Raw genomic sequence first — 21,798 nt, 5'->3', positions numbered from 1 at the left:
CTGCCTCATGACCTTCGTGATGCCATCATCATCCTCCTTCCTTGTGTGTAATGTTGTCTGAAAACCCACACTTCTGAAAAACAATAGTTGCAGTTATCTCAATCAAAAAGCAATTTTAGAAAATGGAAGGTAAATTAGAGTACTCTGACTTTGTATCTATTCATTCATCTTGAGAAAGGAATACCCTGTCCCTTTGATGGTCACTTTGGTATAACAGTTCAATAGTAAATCTCTCATCTATTGTTTAATTGCAGGAAAAGCTAATTTATCCTGCTAATAAATAATGTTTTCCTTTAACGGGAAGATGTGCATCAGTTAATTTAGTCAAGCCTATTGTTGCATTGTGTACTAATCTTGGATTTCTGCTTGCACTAATAAACAAGAGACTTAATAACAGCACTGAACATTTACAATGACCATTCTATTCAAAGCAACTACCGTATATTTCAGTGTATTAGTCGACCAGCAGATAGCTCAAACCCCCCCCCCCCCTTTTTTTTAGTTTCATTTTAACAGTTTTATATTATATCCAGTGTACAAGTCAGCTACCTGGGCCTCCCAGGAACAACCCAAAAAATTTTAAAACACCCAATTGCAAGTAACAAAGCTGTAAATTAATAAAGTTAAAAAAAACCTCAGCCTACTAGGCAAGATCGGCGATGGTGACCTCAGAGTCCCAGGTAGGAGTGGTTATGGCAGCACCAAGTGATGAGGAGGTGTTTCCAGCATTGACTTAGACGCCAAATCATTCAGTCTGGTTTTTTGGTGAATTTTAATGTCTCAAAAGACATATGTTGACCTCCCCCACACTGAGTTTTTTTTTTAGGGTTTCACTACTCAACTTATACGCTGAAATATACAGCAAGTTCTGGGCATAGAGTAACTATTTGACCTTCAGACTGAAACTGGAAGTGTTTCTCTACACTGAGGTGATGTTGCTTGGGAAGTTCACTGCTTCTATTTGTCCAGATGAATTTGTGGAGATTAAGCCTTTTAAAACGTATCTTCCTATCTCGTCACACTCCACTTGTTCCCTGCCTCCCCCATCCCAAAGGCTGAACAGTGATCGAGTTTCAAAGGTCTTTGTTGGAGGTGCAATATTCACCAATGTTTAGAGCAAACCTATAGACTCCCAGAGTTACCTGGGCTACACCAGATTGAACTTGGGTGCCTGGGACTGTCAGTGTTTCAAAGATTTTGGGATCCATTTTTACAAAAACGTTGAAATGCAGAGTGGCTCTTTGCACCATTGAACATAACCAACATTTGTTTGATCACCTTTTGAAACCTCAGACAAGAAGAAAGAAGGCAAAAGCTCCTTGAATTGTTATGTCAAAAGCTTGTTTTGCATACTATAACTTGGGTACATGTGAATATCATGAAAACCCGTTTCAGAAATTAGACTTTTTTGTGCATTGTAAATCAGTGGTAGAAGCCCCATCATTGGAGCTCTTCTACAGGTAATGAAGGTCTCTGTAAGCATCACATCTTTTCAATACTGTATTCAGTGATCTTGTGTATAAAAGCAAACCCACAAAATGGTTAATTCAATACTGCAATGTAAATACTTAACTGTTTGTTTTGCAATTTGGGATTAACTCCATGACTAGGATTATTCTTTTCTTCCCTTCTTGTTTATTTTATTTTTAATGCGGACATGAACTAGAAAGCTTTGGGAACAATTCAGATTGTGCAATCTAATAGATGGAAAATGCAGAAGATTAGATTTAGTGCGCTTTAAAGATAGAGTAAACCAGATATTAAATAAAATCACAAAAAGCAATATACCAAAAAAACCAGAGATCTTCCTTCTAAGTAATATAAGAAATAAAGAATTTGGACTGGATTTGGATGGAGCACAAAAAAGATTTGTTATGATAGCCCTAGCTGTAGCAAAAAAATGTATTATGTCAACCTGGAAATTAGAAGACAACTTGAGAATACAACAATGGTACATAGAAATAAATAAATGTATTCCATTAGAAAAAATAACATATCATTTAAGAAATAACATCACAATATTTGAACAAATATGGGAACCATACATGAAATACAATAGAGAAATCCTACCACGGACCTCCACCACCTAAAATGACAGAAGGAGAAGACAACGAAATGAACTGACTCAGTATATAATAGTAAAAGACAAAAATTTCTTGTTTATTTTTATTAAATGACAACATTGTTTAACGGGTTTAATGTATCTTATAGATTGAACTTTGAATAAATGGGAAGGGGGGTGAGGGCGGGAAGGGAGGGGGAAAAAGGGGAGAAAATGACTATATATTCAAGAGAAAAATGTCTATGTATTTTGGTCAGTATGGTTTATAGTGTGAAAAATTTTAAAAAGATAGTTACCATAAATATATTTGGAATCAATGGTTCTAATTCTTTTCCCCATAAATCATAATCTCTGCTGGATAAATAAAATATGGTAAATTTATTCTTTTTCTTGTACGACTTTCTAAAACAGTGGCTCTTGACATTTTTTTTCCACTCACGTACCATCTTTAGTAATCCCTTACTTACCACACAGCACTTAGAGCACCTATGCCATAGGTGTGCTGTGGTTAGTAAGGATTACTTAAAGCGGTATGTGAGGGGGGGGGGGGGAAGGTTGAGAACCACTGTTCCAAAATTTCATCTCAAAATCACATGAGGTGCTCTCAATGATTTATTGGTTACTGTAAAGAAAAAACTAAGCTTCACAGGCCTGGAGGAACACAATCTGATCCAGAGATAATTGGACTTCCAGCCTCTCTAGTTTTCAGAGGGTTTAAATCAATTGAAGTACCTACCACTAATGGCTAATTAACATGAATACATTGTTGCACAAGATCTAATGTTCCAGATTGTTGAGAAGCTTGTTGGTAGTATTATTGATCAGTAGGAGTATTAATAAATTGTGCAAGGCACTCAGAGTAGAGGCCTTTCCAAGCCAGATCCATGTGGAAAAATATTCCTGTGATATTATTTGAAGTGCATTGAATACACTGAAGAAAGATTAAATATTACTTACTGTCTTGAGTAAATTTCCTGGGGTAGTTCACGCATGCATTGATGGCCCTGGCAGATTCCCTTAAGGTGTCACAGCATGTTCCTTGAGTCACTAGAGTCCATCTGCCCTTGTATCTTTGACCTGTGTGTTGACATCTGTATTATGCAGAGATTATTCATGCGAAGATGAAGCAAACTATTTAACTCTTTCTTGCACATGCAGGAATAAGTGCAATAAAGTGCACAGTAAATATTGTGTTGGACACAGAGCTGCTCAGGCTTTGCACATTTGTGTCACCTTAAGTGCAGAGTTTTGCTCTGATGTTTATCAATCTGCCTATATTCAGTTTGACCTTCCAACTATGCTTGTTTTAATTGTTAAAGTAGGTATGAAAAAATAAAATGCAGGAAATAGTTCAAATTATTCCATTGACCTTGCATCTTGTACTTGCTAGAAAACATATGTCCTGGTGGATGAAGAGCACTGTAGAGTTTAGAGGCGCTCAGTAATTTAATGAAGGATAAGTCAGAGATGAGCCTATAGACACAAACAGCTGTCCAATGGTGTTTGATTTTGTTACCAGGTCAATCCATTTACTAAGTCAAAGTAAAACTTCCTTTTTATCTATTTGAAGGGTTACAATGGACTTGATCCAGGATGGAACAGTAGGTTGTTTTTGCCTGTAATTAACTACAAAGCTTCTTGGTAATTCCTTTCAAGGTAGTTTCAATTTAATAATCCAAACTTTCCTGATTTTTTTTTGTGTTCTTCAAGTAAATCCAAAGTGGGTTCAGCTTTACACACTTTCCAACCGGATGGCATTCACATCAACTTTTCTGGTTTCTGCTAGCCCACTCCCCATTCTCCCTCTCTACCCTATCCCTCTTTCCTCCTGCTCTCCATCTCCTTCCCTATTTGTTCACAGAGCCATGCCTTTTCCCCTGTTGCTGCTGTGCCCTCCCTCCCTATCCACCTATTACCTCGTCTGTGGACCTGTGCCCTTCACCCCCCCCCCCCATCTCCAACATTATTTTGTTCAGACGCCTGTCTACATTTTGCTTATGCCTTGTTGAAGGGCTTGGGCCTGAATCGTTGGTTATAAATCCTTATCTTTGCTATATAAAGTATGTTATTTGACCTGCTGAGTTTCTCTCGCATTGTGTTTTTGCACACATTCATACTGATGAACTTTTAATCTCCACTGTATCTGCAGCCTTGGGCAATTGCAACTCAAAATCATATGGGTAAATACAGCGTAAAGCTCCCAGAACTATAGAACACTACAGAGCAGACAAAGGCCCTTCACCCCATCTAGTCTGTTCCAAACTATTTTTCTGCCTTTTCTCATCGACCTGCACCCAGACCATTGCCCTGCATACCTCTTCCATCCATACCCTATCCAAATTTCTCTCAAATGTTGCAATCTTATCTGTACCCACCACTTCCCCTGGCAGCTCATTCCACACTTTCAACATAACCTCTCAATTCCTGTGCTCAATACATTGATTCATGAAAGCTAATGTGCTAAAAGCTCTCCTTATTACCCATTCTACCTTTGACACAACTTTAAAGGAATTGCATATCTGTATTCCCAGATTCCTCTACTCTTCTGCACTCTACATTTCCCTGCCACTTACCTTGCAAGTCCTACTCTAGCTTATCCTTCCAAAGTGCAACACCTTACACTTGTCAACATTAAATTCTATCCATTATTTTGTAGCTAATTTTCCCTGCTGTTCCAGATCCCATTGCAAGCTTTGAAAGCCTTCCTCATTGTCCACCACACCCTCAACCTTCATGCCATCTGCAAATTTGCTGATCCAGTTTGCCACATTTCCATCCAGATCGTTGATATTAGACAGCAAAGACCCATTACCAAGCCTTGAGGCCTCTTGCTTCTTAATAGGTCATCTTATTTCTCTACTGGGCACTTGATTGAAATGCACCAATGAGAAACAAGGAGGAGCCAAGTGCTGTGCCACAGAGATCCCACTTTACCACTGAGTTCAAGTGTGGACCACTGATGGACGGAGCCGAGGATGGAATCCACTTCATTTGAGTTGGGTCACTGGCCTTGACTGAGAAGGCAAGGGATTTCTTTATTTTCCTTTATATCAATGGTTTAAATTAATTTCTGGTGTTATGGATCTACTTCAATCGCAAAACGCCAAATTTCATGACTTGTTCATGACAATAAATTCTGATGTTCGTCATAATACCAGTTGGATAGGGAAAGAACTCATAAAGGAACTTGACCACATACTTGTTTTTACTACAAACTAGTCTCCACCAGTCTGATGGAGAAACTAGTGAACAGATACTTATTGAATCCCATTAACACTTAAGCAAGCATTAAGGAAGTGAAAACAAGGAAAATCAATAAAAATGACAATTTAGACCCTAATTCAGCACCATCTTAAATGCATGTCCTCTAGTAGTTGGCATTGTCTACCCTATCTATATCTCTTAATAATTTTTTTAACTGTTTAGAGATACAGCATGGGTCACAAGCACTTACTGCCCAAATACACCAATTAACCCGTAAACCCCGTACATTTTTTTTGGGGGGGGGTGGGTGGTGGGAGGAAACCCTCACAGGTCACTGGGAGAGCATACAAATTTATGAACTTTACTCCGGTCTCCCTTCAGCCTCTGGCACTCCAGAGAAAACAACCCAAGTTTATCCATCCTCTCCTTGTAATTCAACCCAAAGTAGGAAGCATCCTGGTAAATATATTATATACCTTTTCCAAATCCTCCAATTCCATCCTGTAATGGAATGACCAGAATAGGACACAATACTCCAAGTGCAGCTTAACCTAGGTTTTATTGCTACAACATCAGTGGCCTGCTCAGTGAAGGCAAGCATGCAATCCATACACCGCCTTTACCACCCTTTGTACTTGCAAGGCCATTTTCAGGGAGCTATGAACTTGGGCCTAAAGATTCTTCTATATATCAATAATAAGGGTTCTATGATTAACTGTTTCATTTCCTCTTGCCCTTCCAAAGTGCAACACCTCATAAACTTCTTCTGCTGTTTCTCTACCTATATCTATAACTGCCCTTTATCCTGCTGCATCCTTGGATAGCCCCCGTGTATACTGCAAAGATAAATATGATGCAGTCAATATCTCAATGGACTTTGGAATGCATGCAACATTGTGCCATACAGGATGTATCTTAAGAAGGAGGAGTACCACAGAATTTAGTGTCTGGATATAAAATTGTACTGATGCTTTCCAATGGATGGTGGTTTGCAGTAGTATTCTCTGTGGACGAATTTTGTGCAGGAAGAGGGTAAAATTTCAACTTTGGGATCATTTTTCTGGAAGATGGAAGGCTGTGAATGGCATGAGCATGAGAACTGTGTTCATCCTTAAATGTGAAAGTTTAAAGACGCTCACAGGATATCTGAGTTCACAAATATAAATGAAATGTATAAAATCCAGAAGATCTTCAGAAGTCTCTGATTAGACCTTGGCTGGAGGGTTGTAACAATTCTAGACATTTCTTCAGGAAATGTGCCAGAAAGAGTGACAGGGAAGAAAAATGGGTATTGAAATGTTTACCAAGGCTGTTGTCAGTAATTCCATTGAGGGACTTTGGACACACATAATCTAGTAAATTGGTTTTGAAATGCATCAATGTGACTCTTGCAGTGGAAATTTGTTTTTAATTGCGAAATTACAGTTTATTGTAATTAGCTCGTATTTCCTTCATGAAAGGTCAGTGCGGAATATCAAGCTTATTATTACAGCCATTAATTGACTCATCATTACAACCTGCATGCATTGTTTTGTTCCGACCGGAAATCTCAATTCACTAACACTGCTGTAAATGATTGCAGCGCCCACCTGACTTGAGCGTGCAGAGAACCGATCTTGAGCATGGTAACTTAACTACTGCTTCCACTGAAACAGCAGTTTGGTCCTGATCCACATGATCCAATCCAAAGTTATTGCAATTTTTGGGAGGCAAACTTGATTACATTTCATAAATGAATTTATTTTGATTTAAAGATCTGGCCAAAATGTGTCTTCTCTCCCTTTGCTGAGGGTCATCCCAAAGCTGATGATTAACTGCCCATGAACATTTGAAATTTTCAGTTGCAAAGTTCACAACACAATATTGTCTGGTTTCTATATAACACACCAATGTAATTTTCAGCATGGAATTCTGTATTGATCTATTGCAAATTTAGCTTTGCAAGTGCAGCCACTGCAGATGGCTTTTAATGGAAGAGCAGAAAGATTTAGGAGTAACGGTACATCGTTCCCTGAAGGTAGAAACTCACGTGAATAGGGTGGTGAAGAAGGCTTTTAGTATGCTGGCCTTTATCAATCATTGCATGGAATATAGGAGTTGGGAGGTGATGTTGAGATTGTATAAGACGTTGGTGCGGCCTAATTTGGAGTTCTGTGTGCAGTTCTGGTCGCCTATTTATAGGAAGGATATAAACAGAGTGGAGAGAGTGCAGAGAAGTTTACCAGAATGTTGCCTGGGTTTAAGCATCTGGAGTATGGGGAGAGATTGGACAGATTGGGTCTTTATTCTTTGGAGCATAGAAGGTTGAGAGGGGATTTGATAGAAGTATTTAAGATTATGAAAGGGATAGACAGAATGGATGTGGATAGACTATTTCCGTTAAGAGGAGGAAAGTTTAAAACAAGAGGACATGAGTTAAGAATTAAGGGGCAGAGGTTTAGAGGTAACATGAGGGGGAACTTCTTTACTCAGAGAGTGGTAGCTGTGTGGAATGATCTTCCGGGAGAAATAGTGGCGGCGGAGTCAATTGTATTATTTAAGAAAAGGTTGGACAGGTATATGGATGAGAAGAAGATGGAGGGTTATGGGCATTGTGCAGGGAGGTGGGACTAGAAAGGGGTGTTTGGTTCGGTGCGGACTAGAAGGGCCTAATGGCCTGTTTCCGTGCTGTAATTGTTATGTTATGTTATGTTAACATAATGTGCATGCAACATTCTTCAGCTCTAGGGGAAAGTTGTTACTCAATGAGTGCTGCATTGATGAGAAATGCAAAAGAGGGTGTTACCAGGTATGAGTGGCTGCAGATGAAGGAATAGGGCGTGAAGATTTTTGTTTCCTCTGGGTGTCTTCCCTAATGCACAGTGAGTTGCAGCCTGTCAGAACCAAGCTGGAATGATCCAAAAGCTGACAAGTTAAGAATGAGTACAATCATGGCCCACTTGTCCAAAATGTCCAAACATGTGAGACTACATTTGAGTTTTTGTATCTCAGTGAAGGGAAAAAAATGCATTTTGATTTTGGTCCTTTAGCATGGTTTCAGGAAATAATGTGGTGGTAAACAGTTCTTCATCAAGTAGGACATCACGCTGGTGATCAGTTCTTTGTGTTTACAACATTTGGAGAAGTTTTTCCTCAAAAGGAATCAAAACCAAAATCTGATGGTCGCTAAGGTTTCCAGAAATGGATGCACACTGGATTTTTTTAAACTCTGTTCTTGGAGATGGACAAATTGATTTTGAAGCTTCTTTGGGAGGACTGAGAATTGTGATGACACTTGTAGCATTGAGGGTAATATCTGGATAAGAAATGCACAGGATTGAAGTGCCATCCTGAAGCGTGGACTCGCAATCCAGACTGATGGTCAAAGTCTTCCATGGAAGTATTTGATAAAGGTGCAGAATTAGTTGTGCATCTCTCCTCCCTGATGGGTATAATTTAGATACTTGAAGGAGAAAAGCGATTATTTTAGTGTGTGGGCCAATATTTATTTCTTAACCTTTATCCATAAAACAGGTTCTACTCATTCACAATGTGGAACTTTGCTGAAGGCAAATTAATTGCTGCATTTCCTACATGATTGACTACTACCATTTATATCCCACCTTTAAAGAAGCAAAAATGTTCTAATATGCTTCATGGGTGAATGATCAAATAAAAGTGGCAAAGGAAAATTTAGTGGGATGGGGGAGGTGCTCAGCAACTTGGCTCGAAAGAAAGGTTTTCGGAGTGTTTTAAAGGAGGTGCGTATAGGTGGAAAAGTTTAGGGAAGGAATTTGTGGTCACAACCTGTTTGAAAGACGTAGTAGAAATTCAAGATTTAACTACTTCTGGTGAACCGTAGTTAGACTGTTATCAACTTTTCTAAAACTATTCTTAATGAATATCTGCAGAGATTTGCTGCCCTCTGATGTTGATCATCCTAAATAACAGCCTTAAGCAGAAAGAGGAGGAAAGATTTTGTGGAACAATTATTGTTGCATTTTGGGGAAAAAAAAGTTTATAATGAGCTTATTTTAGTTTTCCCCAAATATGAATACACTTATTTTGAAGATGGCATCACAAGCTTTTTTTTTTGCTTCAGTAACACTGGATAATGAAGATTTTGCTTCCTCAACACCTTTGGGGGTATTTTATGGATTTTGGACTGCTGATCACGAAAATCACCTTAAAATATATCTATCATGTACTGTCTTTTTAGATGTAACCTACACTTGAATATTGCCCACAAAGGAAGCTGTTTTGGTCAGTCAAAGCATGCCTGGGCATTCCCTCAGTGCAGGTGCTATGCCAATGTTGTCTTAGGCTAGGGTATGCTTAGTCAGGATAGATGCAGACAGGTTATAAAAGCAGTTCATGTATACAGAAGCAGTGCATTACATTGCTATAGATTGAGCACATGTTGATGCATATGTTTTTCAGACAATAGCACAGTTAGTGTACTTAACAAAAGCATTTATTATATTCAGGAAGATTCAATACCAGCACAAATGTCTCATCAATGTCGCAACAGCTGCGCTACATTCTATTACATGTGTGGCGAGTATACGCTTAATCTCAAATTCAATAAAAGTTAATCTCACATTTCTCGAATTTCCTACGTGATACAGCAGATCCAAAATCATCTTTATGTTCAGCTTTAAATTATCTATCATAATTTCCAATTTTTTTTCATTGATTATCTAGTATATTTGGTGACACCATTCTGCTTAGTTTTTTTTAAAAGGATATTAAAAAAACTTGTACGTTTTTAATTGGAAGCTGAAATCTTTCTGTAGTTAATTTTATTTCACACTCTGCCTTCAGAATGATCAATCAGAGAGACTTAATCGGACTTAATGTGTTATTTTACTCACGAATCCTTTCATTTTTATAGCCAAAAAAGGCCAATGAACTGTCCCAGTTAAACCTAAGTCATTGTTTTTAATCTAAATTATAGGCCTAGTCAGTCATAAAAAAAACTGTGGTGTGTACTTGAGGCACACAAAATAGAACTTTTTCATTGTTCATGAGAAAAATTTAATAAAACACTGCCCTGTTTAATTTTGTGAACTGAATTGTCTTTTCTTTCTTTTTCTTCCTCTTTCCCTTTGCCGAAGTAGCAGAAACCTGTGGCGCAGTACATTCTTTCCAGATATTATGTCTTGACATTTGTGCAGATCAGTCCTACAGAAATCAGAAGAATGAGAATAGATGAGCCCAAAAAGTGGTTGACATCAAGAATTTTGACTCTTTGTCTAATAGCATGTACTTGGAAAACTCGCTACCTATCCCAAAAGCCATTATTTATTTGTGCAACCAATTGACAGATGGGACAAAACAGACTTGGTGTGGTGTAGAATTTTGTTTTCAAGTTGGCCAACACCGAATCACTGAATCAATAATTAAAAGTGTGTTTATTTCCAGGATTTTACTTAAATGTTGTTTGTATTTCTCTCTTCTTGAACAAATTTGTTGAATGTGAAATAAAACAGAAAATGTGGAATCAGCAAGTCGGGCAGAATCTGTGGATAGAGGAGCCAAGTTTGTGTTTATTTCAGTTTTGCACATCTCCAGGTTTTTTTTTCCATTCTTATTTCTAACTAAATGTGACTTCACCAGGCAGAAGCAGAGGATCCTAAATTGTTTATAAAAGACTGAAACATCTGACTTTCATATGGCATTGTAGAGGAAACCGCTTTCATCTTTTTTTTCCCCCAAGTTTCCTTCTATTCTCGCTCCATTCTGGCTCCAATAACCAAGTACCATGTAATCCCCGTTATCTGAAATTTAAGTAACGAGGAGCCTCAAGCAACTGGCAAAATATCATGGAAAATAAACAGGTAAAAAATAAAACAAATTTTTTAATTGGCAGGCCCAGTGATTGGCTCGCCAATCACACAACATACAATCTCGAGCAACCAGAAAATTCACTTATCCAGCATCTACCAATCCTTAGAGTTGCCGGACACCAGAGGATTTACTGTAAAGTCGTGTGCAGCAACATCCATTTGGGCAACGTCTGACCACATATGTGTCCGTGGTCCCAAAAGATTATAATAATGTTCAGAAATCCCGATTGGAGAACTGGATGTAGAGGGCATAACCAGACAAAGCGAATGGAACAGCTTCCAATCGAGATTTCTGAACTCTATTATAACCTTATGGAACCACGGACGTTTATGCGGTCAGGCATTGCCCAAATGGATGTTATGCTGCGCACGACTTTACAGTAAATCCTCTGGTGTCCGGCAGCTCTGGGGATTGGTAGATGCTGGATAGTGAATTTCCCGGTTGCTCGAGATTGTATGTTGTGTGATTGGAGAGCCAACCACTGGGCCTGCCAATTTAAAAATTTGTTTTTTTTTTACCTGTTTATTTTCCATGATATTTTGCCTGTTGCTTGAATTTCAGATTATGGGGATTATATGGTACTTGGTTATTGGAGCCAGAATGGAGCGAGAACAGAAGGAAGCTTGAGGGAAAAAGAGCTGAAAGCTGTTTCCTCTCCAACGCCATATGAAAGTCAGTTTGATAATCAAGAATATGTTGAAGATGTTTCAGACTTTTATAAACAACTTAGGATCCTCTGCTTCTGTCTGGTGAAATCACATTTAGTTAGAAATAAAAATGAAAAAAAACCTGGAGATGTGCAAAACTGAAATAAATACAAACTTGGCTCTTGCAAACAAAGCAATTGCAATGCTAGGGCATATAATGGTGCAGGACATATTTAACCTATAACACATATATAGATAGTCATAATAAATGCTTATGTTACTGCCTTATGTATGAACTGTACTTTCTATCGTTATTTTAATGTGAACTTACCCTACTTACAAATAAAAAGTTTACCATATAACAGTGTAGGCTTCGACTCGTAGGCAGCAGCTTCCAATCTCGTGTATCGTGTTTTTCTTGAGTACATTATGTATACAGTATTGTGTAGTATTAACCTACTTAACCCATATATACCTTGCCAGATATATTAGCTGAAATGTGTACAGTATATTGGCCATTTAGTCAATACAGGAACAATACAGTATCCCATATAGCTTTGCTATATGGACAATGTCCAAATCGCATAACATCCTATTTCACAGAACGTATTGTTGATGTTAAGCAGTACATGACTGTATAGATGGAGTGTGGTCTACTGAATTAGTTTGTTAAAATTAACTTCAACACAATACAATACATTGATAAAACTATCACTTCAGCGATTAATCATACGTTCCTCTTTATCTAGCAGATTTCTCCCAGTCACAGACTTTCCTGACCTAAGGAGTACTCTTTGTTGTAATGTGAATCTGGTTTGGTAAATAAATTGGAAGGGTGTTTGGAAACTCTGGGTTATCTTTTGTCATTCTAGGGAACCCAGAAAAGTGGTTTTGCATCGAGGATCAACAGGACTAGGCTTTAACATTGTTGGTGGTGAAGATGGAGAAGGAATTTTTATTTCATTCATATTGGCAGGAGGCCCAGCAGACCTGAGTGGTGAACTGAGAAAAGGAGACAGGATTATTTCGGTACAGTGCCTTGTATTTTAACTTTCTTTTTTGTAAGTTGCCTCCGTAATTTTTTTGTTCCTCTTGAGAATCTCAGACATTTTTGGAGTTGCCTTTCTGAGTAAGTTGCCATGTTTAATTTTTCATGATTGATGAAATCATAATAATATTTCAAATGATAATAATATGGAGACATCATGCATTTATTAAAATTAATTCTAACTGATAGAAGATTCATTTAGGCTTGCATTGAATACTGTTATTTTGCATTTTACACAAAAGCATCACAATTATTCTGTACGTGCACTATACAATGAGACGTTTCTGAGGATCTGAAATATTTATTCCAATAATTACTAATTTAATGAAAAGTGACTGCCTTCAATCCTTTTTTCGCATTATGCAGCGAAACCTTTACTATTAGGATCAATATTACCGATTGGCCAGAAGAACGATGACGAGAAAAACAATTAAGACAAATGCCAATTTAAGATTAAAATAAAAACAGTGATATTTCAGGAGTATTACTTGGTTATTATGGGGGGACTTTCTGGTTGTATAAGTCATGTAAAACATTTTTTTTTAAATATGCATTTAATGACCATAGGGCAACTTATCTCAATTTAGTAAATTAAAAATGAGGGACGACTTATTATTGCCTTTCATTGCATAATTAATAAATTATCTTGAGCATAAAGGAAGGAGGGTGCTTTAATTCTTCAACATGCACCTTATTCTTTCTCATTATTTCAAAAGTTCTTGATTATACACTATATAATTTCAGTCTCTCCTTTAAGTTTAGGCCTTCTGCTAAGAGCCATATTTGGAAAAGGTAGCATTCGGAGATCACTCTCAGTGGAGTTTGCTCATGTTTCTGCTTGAAGTTTCTGAATCTGCAACACCCTGTCTTGATTGATTTTCTCGTCTTGCATTGGCGTGAACTGCAGTTTTCTTTTATCCCCTTTCTGCTCATCTACTAGGAGACAGTGAACTGAAATAAATTGAGGTCTTAAAGTCTTGCAGTCATGTGTGAAAATGTTTTTCTCAATATACGAGTCAAATTATGTAATTATAATGTAATTGTTATTTTCTGGTATTTTAATTGAATTCAAGATGCCTCCTGAAATTTTAAAAAATTTATAGGAATGCAGACATGTTCATCTCAAAATATAGACCATCTTTGATCTCTACCGTAGGTGAATGGTATTGACCTGCGAAGTGCTACCCACGAGCAGGCGGCAGCAGCGCTGAAAAATGCCGGCCAAGCAGTCACTATTGTAGCGCAATACAGGCCAGAAGGTGAGTCGTTTGCATCAGTTAATGGACCGTCTAAGAACACTTTCATTTCAGTTGTTGTTGGTATTTCTATAGATAATTATAGAAGATTTTTAATAGAAATGTAATGTAATTACTAGACTGTTTTATCTATCACTTCTACAGCACAATCAGTTTGAATGACTGTTGCCCACACACCATTCCCGCTCTGATGTGCCTATCCATTGGCTCTGCACTGCTACCTGCAAATAGGAGGAATAACACCTAAAATTCTATCTGGGCACTCTCCAACTGAATGGCATTTCGTTAATACACAAAAGTGCTGGAAAAACTTAGCAGGTCAGGCAGCATCCATAGAGGCAAAAAGATATAACCAACATTTCATACCCAAGCCCTTCATCCAACCTTGACAAAGGACTCAGGCCAGAAATGTTGGTTGTATCTCTTTGCCTTCCTATGGGCGCTACAAGACCTACTGCGTTTCTGCAGTGCTTTTGTGCACTAACTACAATCACCAGATCTGCAGACTTTCTTGTTTTAGTAACATCGACTTCTTCAGTTTCTGTAAACCTCTCCACCGAGTCTATCTCTTTCCCTTCCCACTGTCTCCTTTCCTCCATCTCCTCGTCCACTTCTCTTCTTTCTCCTGTTAGAGAGCTGCCCCCTCCCCAATCACTATCTCTTCTACCCTCCCACTCATATTAACCTCTTCCTGTTAGCTTGTACTTCTCCTCCTGCCCCTTTTTCCCTCCTCTCCCCCCCGCCCACCTTTTTATTCAGATGCCTGCCTACTTTTTGCTCATACCCTAAGGAAGGGCACAGGCCAAAACGTTGGTTTCCCTTGCTTCTTATTAATGCGGCGTGATCTGCTGAGTTTGTCCAGCACTTTTGTGTATTGCACTACAAATTACAGCATCTGCAGAGTTTCCCGTTTGAATCAATGAGGGTTATTTTTTTTCTATTGGTTGGTGATAGTCCTGGTTGGAGTTTGTTTGTCTGTGGTGATGCCCTTTCCAATGTATTCATTCCAACCTTGCAGGTCATTCATTGATCATTCCACCACAAATTTCATTTAACATTTAAAGGTGCATATGTAGATGTTTAATTATGTTTGTAGATTATAAATTAATCGAGTTTGGAAGTGCATGTTTCTGTATTCAAACTTAACATAAGCAATCCAGTGATTTTTATTTCCTGAGCTGACAAGAAAGGAGATTGATGGTGGATGTGTTGGGGAGACGACACAAGTGTAAAATTGTCATATCACAAGAAAAATGGTCAAAAAGTTCGCAAACTGTATTGTAGCCATCTCTCCATTGAATTTGACAGTCACCTTAACGCTGCCCCCATTGTCACTGGATAATTAAATACAGTGCTGAAGCTCTGCTTTTTAACTGTAATGCACAATTTCACATTTCTGACAATGAGCTCAGGCCCAAAATGTGGATTGTCATTTACCTCCTCCGGAGGCTGAGCAACCTGCCAATTTTGTCTATTGCACGAGACCCCTGCATCTGCAAATTTTCTTGTTTAACTGTGCTTTTAAACTGCAATAATTTCTTTTAAATATCATTGATCAGTTAGCACTTGAGATGGTAGTAGGAAGAAGGTAGCAAACTCAAACTTTGTGCTTATGAATTCATTTTATGAATTTAAACAAAGTTCAGGTCGATATTTTATGAAATCATTTGTGTTATATCCCTGCATGTACTTATTGGCACCGGCAATTTTAGGAATAGGTAGTCAATTTAACACAATGTATCTATCATATGTGCTGTTCCTCAACCACTTGCATAAATGTTGTGAGAAACTACTTCATCTTTACTTTTCCACTTTGAAAGCCTACCTCCCTTCACTTTTTAGATAAATCAGTTGAAAAACCCTTCAAGAATTGCCCGAATATTTTGTCATGTGGTCAACGAGAAGTTAAACTCTTTTTTATTCCAATAAGAACCAGTCATAGAACTCATTCCAATGAGATCCGTAGAAGAATTACGGTTTTAAAATGGCTTGCTTCCCTGATTACAGTAAAATCCCCGTTGACTGGAAAAAAAATTTTTAAATGTGGAAAGTAAATAGGTTTAAAAAAAAATTAAAAATTGGCACCCCCGGCGGACAGTTCGCCAATCACGCATCATGCAAACTCAAGCAACCAGCAAGTACAGGTACACAATCCTTTATCTGGAACCCTAGGGTGGCAGTGTGTTCCGAATTTTGGATTTTTCTGGATTTCAGAAAGCCACCTGAATCGTGCTGCCGTATCCACCCCCATCCCCTTCCAGTCACGCTACAGGTCTCCCTCCCTCCACCTCCCACCCCTCCCCCCACCCCGCCTGCCCAACTCGCGCTGCTGGTCTCCCGCCCGCCCGACCCGTACTGCTGGTCTCTCACCCACCCAACACACACTGCCAGCCCGACACGCGCTGCCAGACTCTCACTCGCCAGATCCCCACTTGCCAGTTTATGGAGCTTTCTGGATGTTCGATGTCCACTAATCTAACATCTAACAATGACTACTCCAGATACTTGGAGTTTTACTGTGTATTGAAGGATTGTTTTAAATGTGGCTGAATGCCCGTTATTAGTTGAATTCCATCCTTATTCCTCATAGCTGCACTTGAGATTAATGATTGATTAATTAAGTAATAGCTCCTCTGGATATTTACATTAGCTCAGTAATTACTCTTTTGCAAATAACTGGCAATTGTGTTGACAGTTTGTAACTTCGAACGTTTCTCTCAAATTTGGTACTCTGATCTGTGTCCATTTGGATATGTCAGAGGGCTCGAGCACCGGAACCAATGTGTTACCCTTTCCCTTGCTCCTCTGCAATACAGTTTCTTTTGCAAACTTCCACATAGGTATGCTGCATGCATTGAGGAATCTCTGATATGCATATTCATCTATTTTCATCTTCCCTGCATTATTTTCCCTCGCTCCTCTCCCTGTGTTAAAAATGGTACCTCAAGGCATTCACTAATTAAAGTGTATTTTTATGTTGATGATATAATTGAAGGAGTGAGCAATATCTCCAATAGCTCCCCAAGCAAGTACCATGAGAATTTAATGGGTTCGAAGATTATATGGATATCATAAAATACTATATAATGCTGTTGAGACCATTAATAATTCATCTTTGAAATGCAGACGTATGAATTGTGTGAGCTGTTTTAATCTAAGGAATAGCTGCAGTGCGTTTTCCTTTGGGGAATATAGATGTTTGATGTGCATCTGCCAGAAGACTTTGTGGATGGGTAGTTATATCCTCTGAAAGACTCTGTGGGAATACTACCAAAAGACAAATGATCAGTGATTTGAAAGGTTGAGGGGCATGAATGAAATAAATCTTTCACTCTATTCACGCTTTTACATTCTTTCAGCAATTAGAAATCTGGAGGGACGGACAAGGTTCTTGCATTCCATTCTCGTTAGAAGAGCCTCTCTTCCTGGTTCCATGCCAACAGAAAAATCCAAATTTCATGAAATCTTAGACGTGCAGCACAGTAACAGGCCATTTCAGCCCATGCCACCTAATTGCACCAAATGACCTCCAACACCCCAGTATGTATTGAATGGTGGGAGGAAACTGAGCCTCCGGGGGAAACTCATACAGACACCAGGAGAATGTACAAACTCCTTACAGACGGTGCAGGATTCGAAGCCCGGTTCCGATCACTGGCACAGTAATCATGTTGTGCTAACTGTGCCGCCTTTATGAAATAAAACTGATAAATGTTCCACTAGATAATTAACATTATCTTCAGCTGAGCATCATTGCTTTGTGGTGTATGCTAAAGGATGGAAATTATTTAAGTTTTTCTCAGCATTCTACTGAGACCCAGATGAGGCATAGACTGTTGGTTCAATTGTTACTATACAATTGGAAATGGTGTTTTAAATTTGTCCATAAGGCTATTAGTTCTCACAAAAAAAGTGTAGAAATTTGGAACCATCTGTTCTCAGTGGTCCAGACGTTTACGTGATATGCAGCTATGGGCTAATAAAATCTCATGAGACCTCTAGACTTGAAGAAATAAATGTGTGGAGGACAGTGGTTCCTTAAATATTCTGGAAGAATGTATTGTACTTGGTGATGGACATTCGGCATGTTCATTCTGTGATGTTTTAAGTAATAATGAAACTTGGGTTCTTTTTATCTTAACAATATTTTATTAACTACTCAGAATTTATCTCCAATACCTCTAGCAGTCAGGAGTATCACTAGCACTCTATCACCACATCCCCTTTCTTTAAGATGTTCAATCTAACAACATCACACAGTAATACAGTATTCATTTCAATTTAAACACCAGCATAAATGCAAATATCAGCAGCATACACTTTTTAAGTGTGCAGTTCTTTTTCTTTTAGAGATTCAGCTTGTCCGGTGCTTTGATAACACGCGTGGATCTTCTCAACACAGGTGCAGTGCTGGTCCCCTATTATTTAGCACTGGTGGTGTTTCCTCTGTTGCTATGCAGGCTGGATCTTTTGCATTTGTCTGTTCTTGCAGTGTCACTTGCATTTTCAGCAGGCTCTTTTGATTCCTCCTCAGTATTTGACCCTTTTCTGTTCTGACAGTGTAGGATCTTGGATTTCCTTACTCCAGAACAGTGGCCACCTTGTCCCAGGTTTTGGAATCTCGGAATCTCACTGTGTCGTGTTGTGCCAGTGGCCCTAAGCTTCGTTTTTTGTCTCCTTTGCAGACGCTTTTATTTTCATTTGACATCTCTGTTCTTGTTCAGGTGTGCAGAATAGGGAAGTGTCGGGCGTAGTCTATGTCTCATCGGGAACTCAGTGGGTGACATGCCATGTTCAAGTGGTGAAGCTTGATAACTCAACAGAGCTAAATAAAGATCTGAGCCACTGTCTTGTTCTTTCTTGAACTCCTTTCTCTGCTTTACCATTTGACTGGGGATGCAGAGGACTTGAAGTCACAGGTTGAAAATCATTCTCCTGTAAAGTTCTAGAATTCTCTAGAACTGTAGCATGATCCATTGTCACTATAGACGATTTGAGTGTGTGGTTCCTGTGTGGTTCTCCGTGGGATCATGTCATCCATGTACACGCGCACCCCATCTATGCCTTCTATGATGTGCTCCATTGTCCTGTGGAAGACTTTAGAAGCTGAGGAAATTTCAAAACCCATCCTCAGACAGGAGGATTGGCCAAACGGTACATTCAATGTACATATATTTGATCGCACAAGCAGAAGACATATTAAGAAGCAATGCCATCTCCGGATGGTTCAATAGATAGTCCATAACCAGCAAGTAATTCTTTCCATCCATGTGGAACAGATCAGTCTAACCTTTCTGCCCTGCTTCTGCTGGTCATTTATGATCATGGGTTCCTTTGGCTGTTTCGTGTGATGTTTCAGACAGGTCTCACAGTTTGAAACCATCCTGTCAATGACAGCATTTATCCCTGGCCAATAAAGAGCAGTTCTGGTTCTCCTCTTGCATTTTTCCATTCTAAGATCCCCCTCATGCAACTTTTTCAGCATCTCTTGTCACAGCAATTGAGGAAGGATAATTCTGTTCTGTCTGAGTCGAAGCCCATTGCCAACACTCAGCTCAGCTCTGATGTTGTAGTGTGGCTGACATTCACCTTCATTCAGATCGTGGATGACCTTCTATAAAACTGCATCCTTTTCTGTTTCAGCTGTGATCTGCTTGGATTTCATGTCAGATACATGATCAGGTTCATGTGCAGATTCGCATCTGTTTATGTGGAACTCTCATTGTGTGCTTCATTCTGTTGTTGCCCTGGACAACGCATCAGCCAACACAATACGTTTCCCTGGTGTGTACACCAATTCAAAGTCATAACATTATAGCTTTATCATCAGTCCTTGGATTCGCGGCGGCATCTCACTGAGATTTTTCTTGATTATAGCTATTAATGGCTTGTGGTCTGTTTCTGCCGCAAACGTTGGTAAACTATACACATAACTGAAGAATTTTTCGACTCTGTAGACCAGATGTAGACACTCTTTCTCTATCTGCGCATATTCAGATGTGGTCATTGTTCTTGACTGGCCTCCACTCTTCTCCCACAGCCCGAAGTAGTATGGCACATTGTCTTGGGTAAACTTGTACCTCTCACTTTGTTCGTTTTAGATTGGTCACAGTGTTCAAACTACCGAAAGAAAATAGACACACACCGAGAGCAGTTCAGTTTATACAAGTCTTTATTACTAAATCTAAAGCTGAATTCACACTTCAACATGCAAGCCCTTCCCAATTATACTTATCAATGCCTGGACTGGTCTCAACTGCCAATGCGAGGCGACGACTGCACACTTTTAGTAGATTGTCTGGGCGCCGGTAGCAGCTTCTCCACCTCCCCAGACCGGGTCATCGGTTTGGAATCTTGAAGTTCTTCTTGCTGAGAGATGTTGCCACCTCTTGGAGAGTCTTAAACTTCAGCAGTGGGACCATGGCTTATATTACCCAAAAGTTGTTTACTTCAGATCTTATCTCTTTGAACAAATTATTTAATTATCTTCGAGGTCTCCTGACAGTCTGCGACCAACAAAAGACAACTGCATCTCTTGACCTCATGGTGGAAGTTGGATAATGTCTACTGATTCATATGCATCCCTGGGCCCCATAATGGAATTTAGGTGTGTCTACTAAATATGCATCCTGGGCCTCATAGTGGAATATGTCTTCTTTCATCAGCTGGTCTAAATCCTCCATGACACACGTATTCCATCTTTTGAAGCATCCATAGATGTTTTCATTCTTCTGGATGGGTCAAAGAATGTCAAAAGCTCCGGTTCTGTAGTTAGAATGGTCTTCAGTTGTCCTTATTCTTCCTTGTGGTTGGCCGTCCACTTGAATTCAATTTGTCGTGGAACAACTTCCTCGGATACATTATTTTAGAAAACAATTGTGGAATGAATTTACAAATGAAATTGATCATTCCCAGCTGCGCAATTTGCCATTTTTGTCAGTGTGTCTGGGAATCTCTGAAGTTGCTTTCACCTTGCACTTGTCTGGCTCCACTCTTGCCTCTGACGGCTTATCTTCCAGACAGCTGATTTCCTTCACACCAAACTGACATTTTGCTCTATTTAACTTTAATCCATACTTCTGGATGTGTTGTAACACTTTGATGAGCCTCTCATTGTGTTGTTCCTGTGTGGTTCCCCGTGGGATCATGTCATCCATGTACACGCGCACCCCATTTATGCCTTCTATGATGTGCTCCATTGTCCTGTGGAAGACTTCAGAAGCTGAGGAAATTTCAAAACCTATCCTCATACAGGAGTATTGGCCAAACGGTGCATTCAATGTACAGTATTTTGTGTTATCTTCATGTAGTTTTAATTGCCAGAAGCCCTGGGATGCATCCATTTTAGTGGAAAACTTTCCACTGGCGATCTTGCTTGTAATTTCATCCCTGGTTGGAGTCTGATAATGTTCCCTCTTATATTGGCATTCATGCATTTTGGGTCCATGCACACGTATAAGTCACCGTTCTTTTCTTTGACACACACTATTGAATTCACCCATTTTGTGGGCTCCTCCACTTTCTTTATGAGCCCTAGTGACGTCAATCGGTCAAGTTCCTGTTTGAGCTTGTCTTTTAGTGGCACTGGAACCTGCCTTGGGGCATGCTGTGCATCCTCCTTTAATTGTATCTTATAGGTGAATGGTAGAACACAGAACCTCCTGAAGATGTTTGGAAATTGATCCAGTTTCCTCTACGCTGTTAATGTGGTACACCTTCTTGACTAGGCTTCAGTCTTCACATGTTTTGTCA

General features: G+C 39.1%; 1 protein-coding gene across 7 annotated transcripts in view; it reads left to right on the top strand.

Annotated features, from left to right (window-relative positions):
- LOC138742607 (disks large homolog 1) overlaps positions 1–21,798 on the top strand; it is a 215,464-nt gene that overhangs the window by 141,976 nt on the left and 51,690 nt on the right. For all 7 annotated transcript variants that reach the window (XM_069897250.1, XM_069897254.1, XM_069897252.1 and 4 more), the window contains 2 exons: positions 12,615–12,771; positions 13,947–14,049. In XM_069897250.1, the coding sequence (XP_069753351.1) occupies positions 12,615–12,771; positions 13,947–14,049 (260 nt within the window). The remainder of the gene's footprint in view (positions 1–12,614; positions 12,772–13,946; positions 14,050–21,798) is intronic.

The sequence above is a fragment of the Narcine bancroftii genome, chromosome 9 (genome assembly GCF_036971445.1).
Source record: "Narcine bancroftii isolate sNarBan1 chromosome 9, sNarBan1.hap1, whole genome shotgun sequence".
Lineage (NCBI taxonomy): Eukaryota > Metazoa > Chordata > Chondrichthyes > Torpediniformes > Narcinidae > Narcine > Narcine bancroftii.
The sequence above is the reverse complement of the archived record's forward strand: the minus strand, read 5'-3'. Positions and strand labels throughout refer to the sequence as shown.